The 22263-nt window shown below is 42.2% G+C and overlaps 1 protein-coding gene across 1 annotated transcript; it reads left to right on the plus strand.

Annotated features, from left to right (window-relative positions):
• The first annotated feature begins 3670 nt into the window (after positions 1 to 3670).
• MKNK1 (MAPK interacting serine/threonine kinase 1) lies at positions 3671 to 22121 on the plus strand. Its single transcript, XM_053469650.1, has 12 exons — positions 3671 to 3815; positions 7145 to 7246; positions 8510 to 8607; positions 12370 to 12449; positions 13325 to 13398; positions 15843 to 15947; positions 16364 to 16419; positions 16844 to 16939; positions 18329 to 18523; positions 20057 to 20221; positions 20533 to 20576; positions 21091 to 22121. Exons 1-12 carry the CDS (start codon positions 3806 to 3808, stop codon positions 21302 to 21304), a joined length of 1239 nt encoding a protein of 412 aa, XP_053325625.1. The 5' UTR covers positions 3671 to 3805; the 3' UTR covers positions 21305 to 22121.
• The last annotated feature ends 142 nt before the right edge of the window (positions 22122 to 22263 follow it).

The raw sequence follows: 22263 nt of genomic DNA on the forward strand, positions 1-22263 counted from the left end.
ACATAAATGTGTATGTGATATATATGTATTATACATACATGCCTCCTCATGCCCGCCACAATTTACCCCACACCTGTAGCTTTCTATCTGGAAGTTCACACACAGTGTGAGCAGCCTCAGTTTCATCCTGGGGTCACGTGACTTAACATGACCCCGATACATTCCTGTCTCCCTGTGCCAGTTCAAAATTCTTTAGAAGGGGTCCTTCCTACCTGGATCGGTGCAGCTTAGGTCGGGAGGTCGCTTTCTAAGCTATTTTGAACCGCTACGAGGAGACCCCCTGTATCTAAGCCGGTGGATCTACTGGCGTGAAATCTGTTATCAGGAAGGAAATATAATTTATATTCTGGGTCCCTTAAGTTTCTTTGGTTGTAAGATAGAATGTTAGTCTCTTTGTGCGCGCGGAGAAGTTTTCTGTACGGATTCGATTGACTCTATTATTTTAGTAAAGTGTTATGTTCGTTCTCGGCACACAGATTACTGTCATCTCTTAGATGTCTGTGCTGTCATTAGAAGGCAATATCTTCGCTCCATTATGTAACAACAAAATTGATATCTGTCTGCATCAGTCTCTGGGTCTGAATCATCTCAGACAAGCGTGTCTCAAAATACACTTCAAACCGACTGGCGTTACATAATAATACACGGTCACGCTTTATCGTGTCACAATAACAAGGGAGGATGATTGCCAGACCCAAAATCAATACGTACTCTGTTATACTCTGCATGTGTTTAGTGTCGTTTCTTACGTTTATTGAATAAAAATCAAAATTCTGATTCAAATTCCATATTTTAACTCACGGATTTTCGCTTAGGAACCCGGTCTCATATTCCCCAATATTTCAGGTGTCCAAATCGGCCCACGCGTTAGAGGTATGACAAGAGGCGAGGAGGTGCGAGACAAGCCCTGGAAGTGTGCATGGCTGGAGGTATCCCCCACCGGCCCACCTTATCCACTATTACCCATGTGGGAGCTGCAACGGACCTCAGTTGATTTGTGCAGCTCCCTAGATTGGTCACAGGGAGGTTGGGGTATCCCCCCCCCGAATATAAGGAATGTCCTGTGAAAACTGGGACTGTTTGTAGGTATGCTGTCTTGGGGTTTTCCCTGTAATCTAGGGGTTAATGGGAGATGTTGTAGGTCACAGTGCGGAGCCACTATAGCCTGATCATCTTTAATAGTATTTGAGCATGCCAGCTTGTACCACTTATCATTGGTATATTGCAATTGAATCGCCTGCTTGATTACAGGTGGTTGACAAGTAATGGTTGCTGCCATTAGCAGGTCACTACTTTATGACTGCCTACCAAACGGTTAACATCTGGAGCCTCAGGATCAGCTCATTTAAAGCGTCCCCAAGGATAAACGTCACGATACATTATAAACGCCCGGTGTCATTCTCCACAAAGGAATGGCTACTATCACAGACTAAACTATACATTGTGCAGGGCCAATTCAACTTTTAGTTGGCCAGTCATAAAGCCATCTTAAAGCGGTAAGAATATCTATTCACTAAAATCAGTTGCAGTGCCTTATTCTAGTAATACTTAAGCATTGGGTTATATCCTGGTTGTATCATGCCCATACCTGAGAACTCCTGCGCCCACATGCAAAACTCCCAATTAGTGCATTTGGTACTGGTATGCCATGGCTGATATCCCTGCTTGAATACAGGTGGCTCAATTTAGTGTAACTTTAAATGACAAGTCAAGGTTTTTTTTCTTTCTTCTCATTGACGTGTAGTTTCAGAGGTGCCGCGGCTGAGAGTGGGCCTGTTAATTTATTCTAAAAATGTCAGCATATCCACCCACGTATTACTCTGCAGCAGACGGGGCTGATTAAGGCTTTATCTTGCTGGTTATAGTGACTGCGGTTATCTCCGACTCTGTAACCCACAAATTCTATATTCTACTTTCTTTTACAAGCCGAGGGTAACCGCAGGTCTGTCTGTCTGTCCCTGGATATAGTGAACAGCTTCTGAATTTATTTGACTTGTTTGCCCCGGAGGCAGGCAGCGAGACGTTTAACAAAACCTAGAAAAGGTGAGCCGATTAGTTTATACGGAGAGATTTAGAAGATGGTGAAAGGCAGCGGTCAAAGGTGAAATTGGTGACATCCCGAGCATGGATGTGCGTGTCACTCGTCAGCCACATTAATGTAGCTGGGAAAGGATAGGGACTGCCTCGAGGAGACGTCTCTGCTGACCTCAGGGTGATGAGCAGATGTGATGCAACACAGGCAAAAATCTGTTTGGACATCACATGCATCCTGAGCATCTTCAATAGTGTTAAAGATCATGTGTTGCTTGTGTATGAGGGTGGGCTTTGAGAAGGCCAATGAGGTCTTCAAAGATGGGGCTTGTTTCTCATGAGGTTTCTGTCCACATTCCATATGATAAGGGTATATAAAAGCTGATTCTGCCCCTGTGGCAAAGCTGCTGTTCTGAATTGTTCTTAAATGCACCTCAGAGGCTGGAATCCATTAATTCAGCCATCATTTATCTCTGGGAACGGAGTAGAGTTCTACCTTTTTGGCTGTGTTACAAAATCTGTCTTTGGTCGGATCTCATAAAGTACTTTAGGATTATTATGCTGGGGAGGCTTTTTGGGTTAATGGGCTTTTGTAAAGTAAATTGGGTGATCGATAACTGGAGACCTAAATTTAAAAATAATCCGCCGCTGATCATGTGCCGCTGGTTAAAAGCAGTCTTTGGTTTAATGCGATGCAACTTCTATTTGGGCCAAATGAGACGTGTGAGTTTCGGACAAAAGTTTCGCTGTCAGACACCCCTATTTACACTCGCTCTCAGTCTCTCACTCACACTCATTTTTGTTTACTCTCTCATGCTTCTGCGTCCAACATCTCCTTGTTTTTCTTTCTTCTGCAAATCTGTGGACCTAACCTGTCGGCAAGCTTCTGCCAAGGTGCTTTTTTGCTGAAAAAGCTAACTTTCTGTGTAGGATGACTGTGTGCACAGGACACTAGGATGTAGTTGGGACATGGATCTGAGCACAGTTGATTTCCGATTTGGATACTTAGTCTAGGGTGACCGCCATACTTGAGAACCCTCCGGGTAAACACCCGAATCCTCCAGATCACAGGAGTGGGGTCCTGTAAATGAGGGTGTTGCAATGTTTGTGGGTAGCCGGAGCCCACAAGTTTCCAGGTATGGCTGCTGCGTCCGCCATGTTTTCCAGGATGAGTATATGTTTATCACATGCTGACCAGTACAGGTAAAGTGCTGCCCTGCAGTATGTGGGGTGTATGGAAGGGAACTAATTGGCAAGTTATGCATCCTCCATACTGCAGGGCAGCACTTTATCTGGGTTGATCTGGCTTATGTGGTCACCCTAATAGAAAACTGAGGTGCTGATCATTTTATCATTTTTTTTTTTTTTTTATCTTTTATCTAAGTGAAGAAAAATGTATTATGCATACAACATTGCGCACAAAATATAATATTTGTTTTCTGCCTCAGAAACATGGCATCGCATTTATCTACTAGAAACTTTATACGGCTTTCCTCCTGATCAGTGTCTGGGCGCAGGCGGCCTTTCATCACTATTACATCAGCTGCTAATTCTGCTTTCACAGCCATTCCCAGGTAGCGCGCTTCCGGCTTGCTTTCCAAGCCTCGCTTCCGCGTTCGAAGCTTTGGTATTGACCAATCGGATGAGAAGGCGGCTCGGAGCGAGGCGTGACAGGCTGCGGCGCCAAGTTTCCGGGTTGATGTAAAGTCCGGGTTGGCGGCCGCGGGTTCAGGCGCTCGAACTGTCACCGGAGAGCGGGGACTACGCGGAGCCAATGCCCGCAGGTGAGAGTGGGGAAGGGCAGCGAGCGGGCAGGAGACACCCCGCGAGGCCGGGGACTGCCCGGTAACTTTTGGGTGTTTGTAGGGAGGTCCGGCAGGGGGGCACGTAGAGCACGGTCCCTGCCAGTGTGCTGTGGTGCTGGCCTGACCCCCACGGCCCGAGCTTTACAACAAGAGGCCCCAAGGGTCAGAGGCAGGAATGTGATGAAGGTTTTACTTTACTGAGATGTCGGTAGATAAGTGGAACTGCCTCCCAGTAGGTCATTGCAGGAAAGGGCTTCAATCGTGCATGGCAAGGGCTGAAAAATGGGGAGACAAATTCTATCTCATGCTTGTTTAAATGATCTCGCCTTATTAGCCTCTACTACTTCTGCAGTGTGGCTGTTCCACTTACCTACCGCCCCAGTGCCTGTTTTCTGTATGAGCCGTTGTACAGTGCTCTGGCATTTGTCGGTGCTATACGTACAGTAGCGGATGATCTGGTTTGCAGTGTTGGGGAGGATTAGAGCGCGGTTTGCCGATGTAACGGGAAGTGCGGTTTTAGACTGGTGGGGATGTGATATTTACGTACGTTCTCAGGGTTCGCTTTAAATATTAATCGGTGTAAAGGAGCGGCAGGCTGCGTATATGTAAGCAGTGATGTGTACACTGCTGGCACCGTCTATAGATTGATGATTATATTATGTATACATGTTATAAATATATATAACCTCTGGCTGATGACGCTTGGCGCAGATATGACCTTTGTTTCCGGATTCATTTTTCCAACTTTATAAATAACTTATTAAATACAGAAAATTAAGGTTTTTCACTCTTGTGATGACCCTGACGTGACCTTTTGGACAGGTCAACCGGGCGCGATCTGCTCTCATCTGAGCTGCTCTTATGCTTTTGGTGTTTGCGTGAACTAATAAACTACTCTGCAGCTTTACTACGTTCACTTCATCAGCCAAGATTGTGTTTTTTTTGTTTTAATCTTTATCGTAAATACATGCTGATAGTTATGTTTAGATGGCGCCAATCCTTCATTCTGTACATTCCTAGGTAAAGTATGTTTTTAGACATTGAAGTATTTCGGCATGCTGTACGCCGTTTCTCCTCCTGTGACGTACGTTGAATCTTTGACATGAAACACATCTTGTAATTTGTCGTGGCGTAGAGGGCATTCTTTGTGGTTTTGTCGGACGAAGATGTAACACTTGAGAAAATACAGAGTTACGTCTCGTTTTGTGTGCGAAAGTCATGTTTCGAGTACGAGGTTTGTGTGGTGAATGGCGACCCGGATCAGCGGTTCTGCCCTTTAAACGATTTCAGGCCAACTTATTTCTTGTGGCGGAGGAGACCGGCTGCTGGAGCGAGGACCTTGTTGTTTAACGTTCTCTGTTACCAGCTATAGCTTGGGCCCTGTGATCTGGGAAAAGCTTAGTCTGTCCCAGATCTTTATTTTATTAAACCATTTCTTAATAAAAAGGCTGCAATAATGTAAAGGGGGGGGGCAGCTCCTGGCCACAGGAAGCACATGTATGTGTATGTAGAGAGATTATAATTATTGCCTTTATAAAGCACATAGGTTGTATGGAAGGTGTCGGGTCTGCTTGACGTGTTCATTGAGAAACTGGCGATAGGATCTTGGATGTTTGTGGGTTGAGGCGAAGTCAAAGGGAAACGACACTAGTCATTCACAAGTTTCTATAGAAAAGATGTCATCATGGATTCCTTCCTGACTTGACAAATAGCGTCTCCGTTCACAGAACCTTAAAATACTTGCGTGTTTCTTAATGCAGCACAGCGTTGGTGATTTCGGGTTTCGTAAAGAATCTCCGTTGTCAGCGGCTGCTACGTCTGTTTTCGCTGATGTGATGTGAGACCTAAAGTTAGCGATTCATGAAAGGAGGAAGTAATCGGGTTACATGGGACTGTAACGTGCGTCTCGGTATGCCTTCTTAGGGAGGGTAAACCGAACACACGGCCCTGTGTGATCCTCATATACCCCCTGAATCCTTACTGTTAATGGAACAGCACAGCTAGCATGTAGGGTGACAGAGCAATGTACAGACTACCTTGGGCACTTCTGATGGCCAAGGCGACGTTGCTGTCAGGTCACCTGAAGTGCTGCATATTTACCTCCGGAGCGAGCGCTTGTGTGAATCCGCACTGCGTATGGATCTGAAGAGCCTCCTGTTCAACCATACTATGTTAATACCCCCCCTGCATATCAATGAAGCCTCAACATGCGCTAATTGGCGCTTCTCTGGGCTGTGTTGCGCTGTTTTTAACGTTAATATCTGGGACTTTCTTGATTGTTCATCTTGATGAGGTCTACGTCTTAGTCTGTTCTAGTGGGGACGGTGCTCGGACCCGATGTGGGTGGTGCGTGGCTGATCAGTTATTATTTTAATTGCTTCTGCGATTCTCGGACCTCTTACGGCCGGCTTAATGTCATCGGCTTTGGTTTGCAAAAATCTGGAAGCCGCAGCTGACGGAGCATCACAGAAGATAGTTAGATCTTTGCGACCGTCCCGTTGTGTCAGCTGATGAATAATAAAGGAAAAAAAGCATAATCCCATCAAATCAAATTGTCCTGGTGATAGTATGAGGGTCTGGCTCGCCCCGGGGTAACAAATCACCCACTTGTGACATGCGGGGTTGTAAATAGTACTCCGTCTGCATAGAAAGAGCCGTATTATACGGAAGACTCCGGAGCATCAATAATTCACATCCCAGAGCTTCCCACGTCTGTCATGGAAATGAATATCTTTAAGCCGCGGCTTCGGATGCCGAAAATATCCTTCTCTGCAAACCATAGATCAGAGGTTCTTTGAAAAGCTCGGTCAGGTAGAATAATCCTCCTTTAAAACTATTTCCAGAGCCCGAAACACAGTTATTTTACTACACAGGACCAGAACAGATCTGGGTAAATGTGTGGCCCTTGTTGGTGGCTTGCACCTTAAATTTTAATAAACATAATATGATACCAACGACTCCTGCCATCCGATTCAAGTAAAACAAGGCTTGCTGTTATTTTAAGTCTGAAAAAAGGGTTTCCATTCTTAAAAGAGTTCAGTGATTTCAACACATACTGTATGTATTCACCTCTGTGACCTTCACAGATTCGGCACTAAAACTGGTTGCAGTGATTAAAAATGTTCAGGTGTGCTTTGAACGCATAATGCGGTGTTCTGGGTAAATGTTAAATATAGTGCTTCCCCCCCCCCCTTGAGACTCGAGTAGTGTTCACTAACCTCCTTGCTTCTCTAACCTCCTTGCTTCACTAACCTCCTTGCTTCTCTAACCCATGCAATGGTTTCATTGACCTTGTCCTTTTTACGCAGAAATGGTCAGCAGTCAGCCCCTCTCCATCAACGATGCGGGCAAAAGGAAAAAGAAGAAGAGAAGGACCCGGGATACGGAGAGCTTTACTGGGAAGTTTGCAGGTCTCTATACCCTTATTTTTTGTACACACAGTGAACCGTTCTGGGTGAGTGGAGACGGCCAGCCGCTCTCCTAGTCTTCCCCGTCTCTGATCATATTGCAGGGAGGACGATGCCAGCGTCTGTTTATAAAACCTCTTTATCTTTGAGCGTCTTCCGAGTGCTTTGCTGCCACTGCGGGCTTTACATCACAAAGTGGTTTGGTTTCTCTGTTCTTGGAAATGTTCTATTAAACAGAACTGAGCTGGAAGTTGAGAGGAGTTCATGATGTCAAACAATTTGTTTCGTTTGTTGAAAGTTTCATTTTTTTTCTTTTTGTACCCTTTGCCATTGCTTTGATTTAAAGGTGCTGTTCTTTAATCATAAAATAATTCAATCCCCCGTAAGGTTTCGTGGAACGCTTAATTATACGACACAAATGCAGACGTTGATTGGGTTGTTGCTGTAGCGACTGTGAAGGGCTCTTAAGTTTGTATTTTTATGTGAATAAACCCTTGGAGGGAGAATAAAATGATGTATTTGTGTAAGATAATAGAAAGTGCAGTTAATATTTTTGAAGTGGAACAAACCCCTTCTAATGTCTTTTTAAAGGTAGGATGGATAGTCTGTGACCCAAATCTCTGTTTGCCTGTTTTAGTAGACGCTCACAATTCTTGGCATGTGTCAAGGTATTGCAGATCTGCTAGAAATAAAACTGTTTCTAAACGGAAATGAACCATTTCACAATGTCACTGCGTGCGGCAACCTTTTCTTTTAATGACCGCAGTTGGCCAAATGGGACAGCACCTCTAATTATTAGGCGTGTGTATACACTACTGCTTAAAAGTTTGGGGTCACTTAGAAATGTCCTTCTTTGAAAGGTTTTGTCCCTTAATAGAACAAACGCATCTGAAATGCAGCGTAGAAGTTATTATTGTAAACTACTACTGAAGCTGGAAAAGGATGATTTTTTTTTATTATTTTTAATGGAGGCTCTTTCTATGCGTACAGAGGCGCTTTATCACTCCTGTGTGCCAATGGTCTTTTATCACTCCCATCACTCCTGTCCGCTAATTCAAAATTAATCTTAAAAGGGTAATTGATCACCAGAAAATCCCTTTTGTAATTATGTTGCGCAGCTGGAATTGTCCTTTGTTTGCATGCTATCATGTGTATATATTGATATTTTATTAAAAAAAAAGCGTAGTTTTGAGGGTTAAGAGGAAGCAGATTCTTGTAGAGTGTATAACATTTCCAGTGATAACTCATAAGCTTCTCCCTTGGCAGACCTTTACAAGCTGACGGACGAGCTTCTGGGAGAGGGAGCTTACGCCAAAGTGCGGGGCTGTATCAGCTTACAGAACGGAAAAGATTACGCCGTGAAGGTAAATAAAATACACTGACGCGTCGTACCATTCGGGTGAAACTCCAAGCGTTCTTCAGCTGAATGTTATCAGATTCAACGCAAAATGCTTCTGCTGTAGAGTAGACTGATTTAATGCAACAGGGAAATTTTTATAGATAGGGAGGTAGAGTGAGATATAGGGAGGGTATAGGGTATAAGGCATAACTGGGGACAGGTTGGCAAATAAAACGGGGGGGAGGCATTTTTCTCAATCAGTCTTTATTCAATATGAAAAATAGTTTACATGTAAATTGATATTTACTAATAAAACTCTTTTCTTATTGGCAGTAGCGTACCTAGCGGGGGGCGGGGGGGCGGTCCGCACCGGGTGCCGCTCATCAGGGGGGTGCCAACTTGCCGGCACCCGGCACCCCTCCAGAGACGGACAGTAATGTCCGCCGCTGGAGGAGCAGGTTCGCAAGGGAGCGGTATCGGAGGTCTTTAACAGACCTCCGGCTCCCTTGAGTGATTTTAAGCCGGTTCCCTTGAACCGGCTTAAAATCACTCAAGGGAGCCGGAGGTCTGTTAAAGACCTCCGATACCGCTCCCTCGCGATCCGCGCGGCAACTGCTGCTGAAGCCGCGCCCACCTTCGTCCGTGCCCTCTGAACCGGAAGAAGACAGAAGAAGAGGAGCGAAGAGGAAGAAAAGGAGCTGACTGCTGCAAGAAGAAAAGAGGAAAGGTAGGAAATCATTCAGTGACAGTGAGAGTGGATTGCTATGTGTGGAATCTGTGGATTGGTAAATGTGGATTGGTATGTGTGGAATCTGTGGATTGGTAAGTGTGGATTGGTATGTGTGGTATGTGTGGATTGGTAAATGTGGATTGGTATGTGTGGAATCTGTGGATTGGTATGTGTGGAATCTGTGGATTGGTATGTGTGGACTGGTATGTGTGGATTGGTAAGTGTGGATTGGTATGTGTGGAATCTGTGGATTGGTATGTGTGGATTGGTAAATGTGGATTGGTATGTGTGGAATCTGTGGGCTGGTATGTGTGGAATCTGTGGATTGGTATGTGTGGATTGGTAAGTGTGGATTGGTATGTGTGGAATCTGTGGATTGGTATGTGTGGATTGGTAAATGTGGATTGGTATGTGTGGAATCTGTGGGCTGGTATGTGTGGAATATGTGGATTGGTATGTGTGGAATCTGTGGATTGGTATGTGTGGATTGGTAAATGTGGATTGGTATGTGTGGAATCTGTGGGCTGGTATGTGTGGATTGGTAAGTGTGGATTGGTATGTGTGGAATCTGGACTGGTATGTGTGGATTGGTAAATGTGGATTGGTATGTGTGGAATCTGTGGGCTGGTAAGTGTGGATTGGTAAGTGTGGATTGGTAAGTGTGGATTGGTATGTGTGGAATCTGTGGATTGTTATGTGTGGAATCTGTGGGCTGGTATGTGTGGATTGGTATGTGTGGAATCTGTGGATTGGTATGTGTGGATTGGTATGTGTGGATTGGTAAGTGTGGATTGGTATGTGTGGAATCTGTGGATTGGTATGTGTGGATTGGTAAATGTGGAATCTGTGGACTGGTATGTGTGGACTGGTAAATGCGGATTGGTAAGTGTGTGAGAGTGATGGGTGTTATGCTGTACCATTTCCAATGTATTTTTCATTATATAATTAAGCTCTAAAGTACATCATAACTCCCATCACTCTATACTGTTCCATACAGTGGCAGAGCTGGGAGGCAGAGGCCTTGCACCCCCACCGCAGGACTCCTGAAAGGTAAGTGAACTTCAAAGGGGGGAGAGGGTAGATAGTTAGGAGGGGGTAGATAGGGAGAAGGGAGTGAGACGGGGGATAGGGGGTAGATAGGGAGAAGGGAGTGAGAAGGGGTAGATAGGGATAAAGGAGGGTAGCAAGAATATTGAAATAAAGAGTCAGAATAAGAGAGAGAAAATGAATGGATTAATGTGTGGATGAATTGTGTGAATGAGTGAGAGAATTAATGAATTTGTGAGAATGCATCAATGAATATGTGTAAATAATTTGTGTAAAAGAATAATTGATTGTGTGAATGAATTGTGTGAATGAAAGTGAATTAGTGAGTGACTGTAAAAGTGTTTGTGTTAATCATAGGTGTATAGTTGATTTGTCAAAAAGGCAAAGATGGTATAAGCAGGGTGTTTATGGGACAAAAATGGCACAGGCAGGGTGTTTATGGGACAAAGATAGCACAGGTAGTGTGTTCATGGGACAAAGATAGCGTACACTCTGCTGTTTGGGAACAATGCTGACTCATGCTAGGCTGTTTGGGGGCAAAAATGGCACGTCCTATGTGTATGTAATTTGGGTGCTGGTCAGGTTCTATGTGGGCAATGTGGACGCCGTTTTTTTGGAGGGTTATTAAAGAAAGCACTATTATATGTTCAGTAAATGTTATTTATATGTGTTTATTTTACTTATAAGTTATTAATTTATTTTTTCAGATTTCTTGTTGTTTACAGTTGACATACAGTTTACAAATTGGTGCAATAAGTATTCTTGCCAGCATAATTTTGTAGATGTCTTTACATTTGGGGGGGGGGTGCCACTTACAGGATCCGCCCCGGGTGCCAAATACTCTAGGTACGCCCCTGCTTATTGGGTAGTCTTATAGTCGGGCTTTTTCTTTTTTCCTAAATTTAATATTCAAATTTTGGGAGGTTGTCTTATCAAGGTCGTCTTGTAATTGAGCAAATACAGTGTGTGGTATGTATGAATACTTAATGGTTTGTGTACATGAAAAAATTGTTGCATCACCGGCGGTCTTGCGAATGTAAGGAACTTGAGCGTTCTACAGGAAAGGATGCAAGTCATTGTGACGAAACATTTCAATACAGCGTATAAACACGAAGACTCTGCCGATATGTTTCGCTGAAGCATCGCACGTTGTGCTTTCCCTGCTAACTCTTACATGGAGGCATTAAACCAACCTGTTCGCCAAGTTTCTTGAGACTTCAAATCTAGTTTCCAAACTATATCATTTGCGTGGACCCTATAAGTGGCAGCTGGCAAACTTTTTTCCCCAGACTTTGACCTTTCAATTTAAGCTAATTACTATGTATTATTATTATTATTATTATTATTTATTAAAAAAAGCGGGCATGGGATGCCAAATGGTTTTGGCTCGGAGTGACCATTCTGAAAGAACACGAGTGCTTGTTTTTGTATGAAAAATGCTTGAAATGGGAAAACCTGTGAGACAGTTTGACACATGATGATAACATAAGTGTTAAATTGCTTCTGTCTTATGAAAAGCTTACCTTCTGTACTGTTGTCCCTCTGAGTGATTAATGACTCCAAAGAGAGCTCTGTGTCGGTGGGGTTTTTTTTTTGGTTTTATTTAATTATTTTCCTCGGAAAGGTCGGACGACATGGTTTATTTTGTCATTTTGGAGATAAAAAACCAAACGCTTTTGGTCGGTGGAATCTTCGTTGTGACTGTGTAGGTGGATATCGTGTACGAGCACCGCTTGCTCCGGTTAAAATTCTTTTCCCAGATGCCAGAATTTCATTTAACGAGTTCGAGCCGCTCACGTCCCAATATTTCATTATCCTTTCAATCTTATACCGTGTTCAGCACATCCATCGTAAATGATGTGCCACGTATGACTCTAAAGCACTTGCACATTCTTGGTAATCTTTCAGTGGGTCGTACTATCCGCTGTCATTTAAAAATGTAGCATTTAATGAACGCTTGCCAAGGGATCGTTAACAAAAATCTCTTCACAGAATTTTTTTTCCCCCCAGATCGTAGAGAAGAAAGCTGGGCACAGTCGGAGTCGGGTCTTTCGTGAAGTGGAAACCTTGTATCAATGTCAAGGCAACAAGTAAGTGTTTCGTAAATTTTTTATTTTTTATTTTTTTTTTTGTGTGCACAAATGGTATATTCATTCATTTAAACTAATATACAATAAACTGTAGTGAATAACTAATAACCGTATAATAACCCATGCATTCGATAAAGCCTTCCTGTTAGTGCCGCAGTTTAAAAGGAATATAATGAAGAAATGTTTGCATTTCATTTTTTTTTTTCTAATCCGTAAAATAGCAATAGAGTGGACAGGTACCCAAAATAAAACTCTATCCAAACTGCTCAAGCTATAATCTGGCGAATAGTTTCTGTAATACTAATTGCACTTTGGACTGGAAGGATCAGCGTGTTGTTGGTCCTTAAGCTCTGAATGTATTGCTGTGTACAAAAGCTAATTAGCGTATAACCCTGGAAGACGGTGAAGGTGTGTAAGCAAACGTTTATCATAAAATAAAGCCAATCTAGCCGGGCACGTTCGTTGAGCTAAATCACATTTCTAAACCTTTTGCGGTGGTTTTTTGAGGATTCAGTTTATAGGATGAATTGGAATTAGATGTATTAGCTGAGTGAAACGTACGACTTTGGACAAAGTTATGGAAACATTGGTGTAAATCATGGATCGGTGACATGTAGCTCTTCAACCACTGAAACGGTGTGGTTCATGGGAATTATGTTTAATCCCGCTTGTGGTGACTCCTGGCAAACTCCTTAAGTGCTGTGGTGTTTATGGTCTACCTACAAATGATTATTTAAGATGTGATCAGCCGGACCAGGGCCAAGGAACATATAGTTCAACAGTATTGTTAGATGCAACTCTCGTGATCCTCTGCGAGGTTCCTGTTCAATTAAAGCTGTTCGACTAACTTTTGTCCTTTTTAAATCCTTTCCTAGGAACATCTTGGAGTTAATAGAATTCTGCGAAGACGATGCTCGTTTCTACATGGTGTTCGAGAAGTTACGAGGAGGTAGAGTACTGAATGTTGGAAGATTAAACTATAACAAAACTGAAATGGAGAAGAGGGCGAGAGAAGGGAATGATCTTGCTTGAACAGAATCTGTATCGGTTGAATACACTAATTCGACAAGAAATGTAGGGTCTTCTGATATTCCCTGGTAAAATCCAAGGTTTAAAGGCTGTGAAAGTGCCAAGTGCATCTGTCATGATTCACACTTGTTAGAGTAATTGAGGAAGGACTTGTGTTTGAATGATTACGCATCCGGGTATAGAGGATGATCCATAATACTATTTACAGCAGAATCTGAGTATGAATAATTGGGATGATAGCTGGAGATTCATGTAAGTACTCTACATGCTCACAATTACCTGTCATTTAGATAATGAAACGGAGATGGTTGTAGATAGCGTCCTTTTTATTTATTCACCCACCCCTTTACCAATTCCTGCTTCTACCTGACCCAATTTCTCTGTCACTGGTGTCTTGGCTTAATTTTTGATTGTGGATACCGATATTATATATGAACGTGGTCTTAATGAAGCCTGATTAGGAAGGATTCTATATAATTTAACCAAAATCGGTGCTACCCGAAAGGTCTTGAGTGCAGTAGAAGTGTAACACTTACTGTCTTATCTTGTCTTTGAGCAGCGGAGCTGCTTGGTGGCTAATCATGCCCTTCTTTTAGGGCCACAAATCCACCTGCCGCCCCAGGTACTTGCGTGGAGCATCTTTTTCTGTATAGCCTTCTTACCATTGTGATATATTTTATCTAAAGTATGTTGGTGATGTTGGGTTTTTATGGCTGTAAAGCTGTCTGGGGTTAAAATCTCATTAAATCATGGATTGAGAACATCTGCTGTGCAATCACAGTTTGCAATGTTTTCTGTGGCCCGTCTTCCACCATTCATTCGCATAAATGCCTTTCTGTTCGTGCAGTGAGGTTAAATTCAGTTCTGCCGTTATATCCAAATAGTCTTGCGTAACCCTCCTTTATACCATTGATTCTGAGCAGAAATGGCTAATGCGCGAAAATTACTTAATTTATAAAGATAATGCCTCTCAACATATTACTGCAGAGTGTTTCCAACCATGCTGTAGGTAAGAACATATGGATATAGGGGTGCGCTCAGTAGTAGTAGTAGATCTGAGATGTCGTCGCTCCTTCGGTACAGGAACGTTATATTTCATCCATTGGAAGCACCGCATTTGGAGATGTAATCCTGACGCTGATGGGTTTTCATTAAAAATATCCCCCATAGTATTATTTGACTCGTTAATGACTTGTTTGTGCATTTAATTGGAGATGGGTGGATTGTAAAAATGCAATTAAAAGCTCTGGCGTCAAACTGCTACACGCTCATAAACCCCGCATTCGAGGAGACGTACTACGCAATAGGTTTAATAGTGAGTGATTCCTACGGCTCCCCGGCACGGGAACAGGACCCCCTCCTCCAACGTTCAGTAGCTTAATTAACCAGGGTCCCGTGGGGGGGGAGAAAGGTAATGTCTTCCTTGATCACGGAATGATGAGACTTTATTAATGCATTCGTAATGCACAGGCTATGCTGCATGTATATTTTATGTATTGTTCCCTGCTGTTTGCTTAATTTCACCTTATCCAAAAGCTACTCTTAGAGCGGGTGGCGATGATGATGATAGTCTTGCATCGCAGCAGGTAATCCATGCGCAGCTGCTCAGGGAAAAGGAATGAAAACGGACCCCCCCCCCTTTGTTTTTGGGGGAGGGGGTGTTTATTTTCGATGTATATTGGATGGCGAAGGACTGCCGGAGCGCCATGATGGGTTAACATGGTGGTATCCTTTGTAAATCAGCCTTCATAAGTCTCTGTCACTGTGTTAGACTGGTTTGGGAGCCGCGAGACAAATGTTCATATTTTATCTAAAATAATGTTTCTGTGGCATTTGCAGAAAAAGCCATTTCAGCCTCCTTACGCATCATAAATTGCCATCTCCAATGAGGTTTGGCTGCGAGAAGGGCAAAGCTGGCCCTACATAATGCATCGTGAAATTACTAGACCATAGAAGAAATTGGCGATTATATATATTATGCAGCTCAGAACCTTCCATCGCTGGACGCCATAGCTCTGTTACAATTAGGACAGCTTGAAAATTAAAATTATACGCTATACAAAATCTTTTATTTATATGGCGCCAACAGTATATGCCGCGCTTCTTACAGTCCATACATTAAAACGGTCTGACGGAACTGGAACTGACACATAAGACAAACCGATACGTTATTTAGACGGCCCGGCTCAAAGGTTTCTAATCTAGATGTGACAAGAACATTAACAATGGTACAGAGGGCCCTGCTCTTGTGAGATTACAATCTAAAGTGTGTGTGTGTATATGTATATATAATATATATTTTGCTTTTTGTGTACGGCTCTCTGGCGGGTAATCACACGGGCTTCCTTGTCTGTATTTTTCCAGGATCTGTACTCTCTCACATACAGCGGCGAAAGCATTTTAATGAGCGAGAAGCTAGTAAAGTTGTAAGAGACATCGCATCTGCCCTGGATTTCCTTCATACCAAAGGTTAGTAAAATAAATGTAGTCCAATTTTGTGGCTGTGCTTATAGCCATAAAATACGAGCGAGGAGATGCTGGGTCAAGGGTCGGCTATGCGGAGAGTAGGTTCACTGGTGTCTTGTGCTATCTGTAGCTTGCTGAGGAGTGCACATCAGTCTGTAGTTGGGAATATATCCTTTTTGGCAGCATCTTAGTTCTCCATCTTGCTTGACCCTGCTGAATATGTACCCCCCACCTTTATAGAGCCATTCTATAAAATCTTCTGTACATCACTTAACCCCCCCCCCCAGTGCATGGACCCTTTTAGTTCTACAGTAACTTCTCAAGAGGTACAAGAAATGCGATAATACAGTACGCTGCTTTAGGAGTTATAGAAATTTTGTTGCAATCTTCTTACCGGTTTGTTTCCCCTCCTGGATTAGGTATTGCACATCGAGATTTGAAGCCAGAAAACATATTATGTGAATTTGAAGATAAGGTAAATTTTGTTCTTCCGGAAAACTTCTGTAAATCCTCCAGTTTTTTGTTTTTCTATCGCGCTTCTCTGTTCCTATTTAACACTAAGTTTCTAATATAGTCCACCAGCTGGTGATGAAGGGAAACTTTTCCTGGAAAAACCCTATAAATATACCAATTACAGGTCTATAATATACATCTCTTCTTCCCAAACATGCTCGCGATCTTCTTGAATGTTTTTATGCTTTGCCTATAGGAAAAACCTTCTCTTTTCTGGCACATTGCTCGTTGAGAGATAGATGTTCAAAAAGTTGTCTTATTTCCACAGCGACCAATGAAATGCACCGATGTGTTTGCTATGGGGATGAGACCATCCTACAGACCCTCCTTTTTCTGTGTTTTTATTTTAATTATACATAACCCTTCTATAATCTTATTCTTCCCAGGTGTCGCCAGTGAAAATCTGTGACTTTGACCTCGGAAGTGGTGTGAAACTGAACAGTGCGTGTACCCCTATAACGACCCCAGAGCTAACCACGCCGGTAAGTGCCCTCGCCTTCCGGTGCGTTAAGGAACGTGGCGTTTCAATCATTTGTTTACGCAGCTTTGTACGCCATGCTGATGCCATTCAGTATACTCTATGCAAATAATCCACTGTTCTTCACCACGAGTTCTGGGACCACGTGGTGATGTCGAGGCCGCACAAGAAATTTGATTATAATATTACAAAAATCTGGCTACAACAGCGTTGTGTAAATAGGTTTTGAATGTTTTTGTGGTCAATGTTTAGGTTACAGTCACTTTATCACACAAGTGTTTACTGCAGCGATCCTCAACTAACCCTGAACATCAACAGAGCGCCGTTACATTGAAGCAGCAGTGTGTTGTTATAATGAGAATTGATTACTGATATGGAGGTTAATGTGCTGGGAGTTGTAACCCCACAGCTGCAGGACTGTTTCTCAGCCAGACTTGGGAATTGTTCCATTTAACTCTTCTTTCATGCCAGGTTCCTAAATTGTACTTCCAATTAAGAACTCTTAATGCTGGCTTCAGCTCAGCTTGCTTCGTGCATAGGTTCCGAATCACAGAACTACCAGCCAGATTCTGGAATGGAATGGCATTAAACTGGTTTGCTTTGTGGCCAACCCATTAAAACGAGCCCCCAGATTCATTCATTCATTCATTCATTCATTCATTCATTTGATAAAAGACTGCCTCAAAACCTAATATTTTGCTGTAAAAAATGTGAATGTTTCTCCTGATTAAAAACATTTTTGTTAATTTTTCTTGCATGGTTTTCTTACAAGAGAATGCCTTATGGCTGATATTGGCCATCCTACTACATCCCATTCTGATCTTTATGCTTAAATCTAATTCTATATATCTCAAAGTAAATACTACTCCGCATCGTGCATCCTGTTACCTGGCAACAAGCTTCTACTCCAACAAAACCGTCCCTGAACATGAAAGAGGGAAATCTTTTATTTTCCTTTTATACGTTGGTTTCAATCAGTGCTGTGCACTTGGATATCGGTAATGATTATGAAGATGTTCCATAAAAAATTAGCTATTTCTAGCTACTGTATTTCATTGCAACATTAACAATGTCTGTGCTGTATTTCATGTTTTAATGGACGCATTTATTTTTGCTTACAAAAGCTAGGACGTTTGTAAGTTTTAAACATGTCTATATAGTGTATTTAAAAACACTGCATTTTTTTTATTTTTTATAAATGTATTTATAATATATGTAGTGTCACCTCCCAGTATTCCCATTAGCTGGTATATTTTTGCTTGTAATTACTATAATTTTTTTTTGTGGCATCCAGAAAATGTTGGTTTATAACCACTGTTGTGTGTCTGTCTGCAAATACGCGTGTACTTATTATGGATCGAACATGATTTCTCTATTGACGTCCGCTTTGCAGTGTGGTTCCGCCGAGTACATGGCCCCCGAGGTGGTCGAGGTGTTCACAGAGGAAGCCAACTTCTACGATAAGCGTTGTGATCTGTGGAGCCTGGGCGTTATTCTGTATATAATGCTGAGCGGGTACCCGCCATTCGTTGGCAACTGCGGCACAGACTGCGGCTGGGACAGAGGAGAAGTTTGCAGAGTCTGCCAGGTAATTCTGTAATGCCTCTTATGTATATAAGACGCATACTTGGCTTCGCCGTACGCCTATGGCCTTTCCTTAGCATGACTGCCCACGTTGATGGCTACCTGTGGGGTGTAAACCAAGTGGAACCAACTGGTTATCACTTACCAAAACCCCCATTAGTGATTGAATGTAAGCATGTGTTGAAAAGGCATAAGGATATTAACTCGAGCCCAACTTTGTTTTAGGGCAAGTTGAAAAAAGTCAGGGATAGAAGGCATTTGGGTAACCTATCTGCGGTTTTTAGAGCCATGGTTTGGTCATTTTTAAACATAGAATTTGACGGCAGGTAACCAGTTGGGTCGACTTTCTTGTAACCTGGGCTGTGCAAGTTGTGGCACGGCGGCTTAAAGGGCAATCTTCTTGATTTGCATTAAGCTCTTAAACTTAAGCTTATTTTCCTTTTGGTCTCTACATCTGAAATCATCTTTTACTAGAATTCAATTAGATGAAAAACGTATATATGTTCTGTTACTGCATTTGATAAACTACCCTACAAAGGCAACATTTTTATCTTTTCCCCTGCATAGCCAACAGTATAAATCTACAGAGCTGATTTTTTATTTTTTTTATATATTTTTTTTGTGATCCGGTTTCTTTTTGTTTTGTAAATTCTAGTAGATATCATGGGCTGTGACACCTGGCTGTTCTCCTTTTTATTATTGCAAGAACCAAACTTTTATCGCTGGTTTGCAATAAGGGTATTAGAGAGACACGGAACAAATGGTTACACTTCTATAAAATACTAAAGGAGGCTTTGCAAGTGCAAAAAAAACAACTGCTTTCCAACATTTTTAAAACATTTTTATGTCTCTTAATGTTGAGTTTTGAGGGCTGTAGTGAAGAAGTTGAGCTGGACAGATCCATGTTGACGTAGGCCTGTTTTATGTGCTTTGTTCCAAGAGGTCACGTTTTTATTAGCTCTCCATTTTTCTTTTTCCACGTTCAAACATGTTCTTCTGGTTCTCTCGTTGAACTCCTGTTGCCATCTTACGGAAATGTTTGAGGATCATGTTTTGACCTTCTTCAAATGTCACATTTTATCCACCGCGTGCGCAGAGCAGGTCTTTGAAAGTAAATGGCAGGTACTTCTCTGAACTGGAGAAGATCGTCGTCGTCGGGAGAAGCTTATAATTTAAGCTTTCTGTCTCGCGTCACGCGTTGGAGATCATGTTGCAAATGCTGGCACGTTTACAGAAGCTATTCTCTCTTACCAGTCTTATTGCTGACCTTTCTGTAAAGGCCTTTATATAAGAGTAAGAAAAACACAGAACGTTGAGTAGTGTTCGTCACAGGTCTCGGGCTTTTGTAAAGTAAAAATAGAAGCTGGTTGTGCCATACAAATGTGGGAGCCTGACTGTGAATGAGGGAAACTTGCTGTCCTGTGATATTGGAGAAAAGGCTGGACAGGATTTATGGTTTTGTTTGGTTTACCAAATAACCTCTTTTTGAAGATTTTTTTTGTTTGTTTTTTAACCTTAATACTTTTGCCTTTTCTAGAACAAACTGTTTGAGAGTATCCAGGTGGGCAAATATGAATTTCCTGAGAAGGACTGGCTGCGCATCTCCAACCAAGCCAAGGATTTAATCTCCAAGCTGTTGGTTCGAGATGCCAACGAACGTCTGAGTGCTGCACAAGTTCTCCAGCACCCATGGGTGCAAGGGGTAAGTCTGCTTGCAAATCATATAGGTTTCTTCATTTTATAAGAAGGGATCCCCCTTGTATTTAACTCCTAAAACCCAAGATATGGCACTTTATATTATTGGTGAATGATTTCAAGTAGCTTAGTATATGGATGTGTAGAAAAGATTTACAAACTTACAGAACAAAGACATTTTACTTTGCTCTATTTCAAAATAACAAAGCTTGCTGTGGTTTAAAACTCCATGTTTATGAATACCCCATGTTTATGAATACCCCTCGTTGTCCATCACCCATCTAGGTTCTAATCATGGGATTTTCTTTCTCTTTTAAGGATGCCCCTGAGCGAGGATTACCGACCCCACTGCTGCTCCAAAGGTAATGGTTCAGGGCTCAACTTTTGTGTAGCAACAGAATGCTGTTGCAAATAGTTCTCGTTTATGATTGTGCTCAGTCTTGCTGCTAAAATATATTTTATACACACACACACACACACACACACACACACACACGTTTCCCTCATCTTTATTAAAACCTCACTGTTATAATAGAAGTTGCTGAGAATGATGAGAGTTGTCGTCCACACTCTTTTCAACTCGAAATGTTAAGGCTTTTTGTCTCTGCCCAATTGCAATAAACTCTTTACATACTCTTCAGTGGGAATAACTATAATCTGACCAAAGGGTATGTGCCCTGGGTGTCATACCTTACGTACTGCTTTAGAAAATGTAATATGTAATATATATATATGTTATTCCGTAGAGACTCGGGTTATAGATCACGCGCACATAATCTTATAGGGCTTTCTGTGTAGATTTGGGTTTGCTTTTTCTTAAAAATGTCTTGCCTTTGTAACGGGGCGTCTAACATCTCGATGTATTTGTTATATCAGGAACAGCAGTACGAAGGACCTGACTCTTTTTGCAGCCGAAGCGATTGCCCTGAAGCGCCAGCTTTCGCAACACGACAGCGACCTGATCGAGGAACACGAGAACATCATTCATGCCATCTGCTCGATGAGACTGTCTCCGCCATCCAAATCCCGCCTTGCGAAGCGACGGGCTCAAGCCCATGCCAGGAAGGGCAGTGGTCCGCTAACTGCCTGACGGGCCGCTGTAGCCAAATAGCCCCACATGCCTTCCATCTTTAAGCGTTGACATGGCTATCATGTAGCGATTGGTTTTGACCTAACCTTCAGCAGAAAGAAAGGTTAATGCAGGTTGCGTTCCAATTTCTTTTAACTTGCCACTTTTAACGTGGTATTTTTAACTTAGACCGGTGCTTCTCATTTAACGAAAGCAGTGGTACTGCCTTTTTTTTTAACAAATGGGGAAAAGTCTTTTGAATAACTGACAATTAACTCTGTCCCTCCTGAGTTTCCGGTGTGCAGAGTTTGGGTACTACAGAAACCTGGATATTTTGCACTCAAGCACTTAACAGCATATTAATTCATTTTGGGAGAGCCCCCCTTCACCCCATTCCGTGTCCTTATTTATTATTTGAAAATGTCTTTAAATCTTTGATAGCCTGTTGCCACATTTAGCTGAAGTTTCACTGTATTTTTGAATATGTACTGTATCTTTATATTTTTTTTCTATTCAAATACCATCGATGAATAAAGATGGGTCACTATGCTTTTCTTCTACTCATCTCAGAAAGTTAAAAATATTTTTTTATCACTTTAAAGTATTTTTATACGGGGGGAGCCGTCTTTGTAAAGAAGTAGGAATGTATGATGTAGGCATATGTAGCTACCTTGTCACGGTAACACTTGTGACAAATCTGCCAAACTCTTGACAACTTTTTTTTTTTTTTTTTTAATTTGCAAAATGTGAAGATATTGAAGGGTATGGAGTCTGTTTGTCAATGTTATTTAATACATATTACTAAAATAAATGCAACAAGTTTTTATGTTTTATGAAAGCCTTGTCCGTGGGTTTTTCCTCCTCTTGGCTAAGCTTATCTTGCACCTTCAGGCATGGAAAGCAGTTTCATATAACCACTACATGTTTTCATCAGAGAAAGTTTGGCTGTTCTCGGCTGCGTTCCTAAATATTGTTTAGTA

This window comes from Spea bombifrons, chromosome 6 (assembly GCF_027358695.1).
Source record: "Spea bombifrons isolate aSpeBom1 chromosome 6, aSpeBom1.2.pri, whole genome shotgun sequence".
Lineage (NCBI taxonomy): Eukaryota > Metazoa > Chordata > Amphibia > Anura > Pelobatidae > Spea > Spea bombifrons.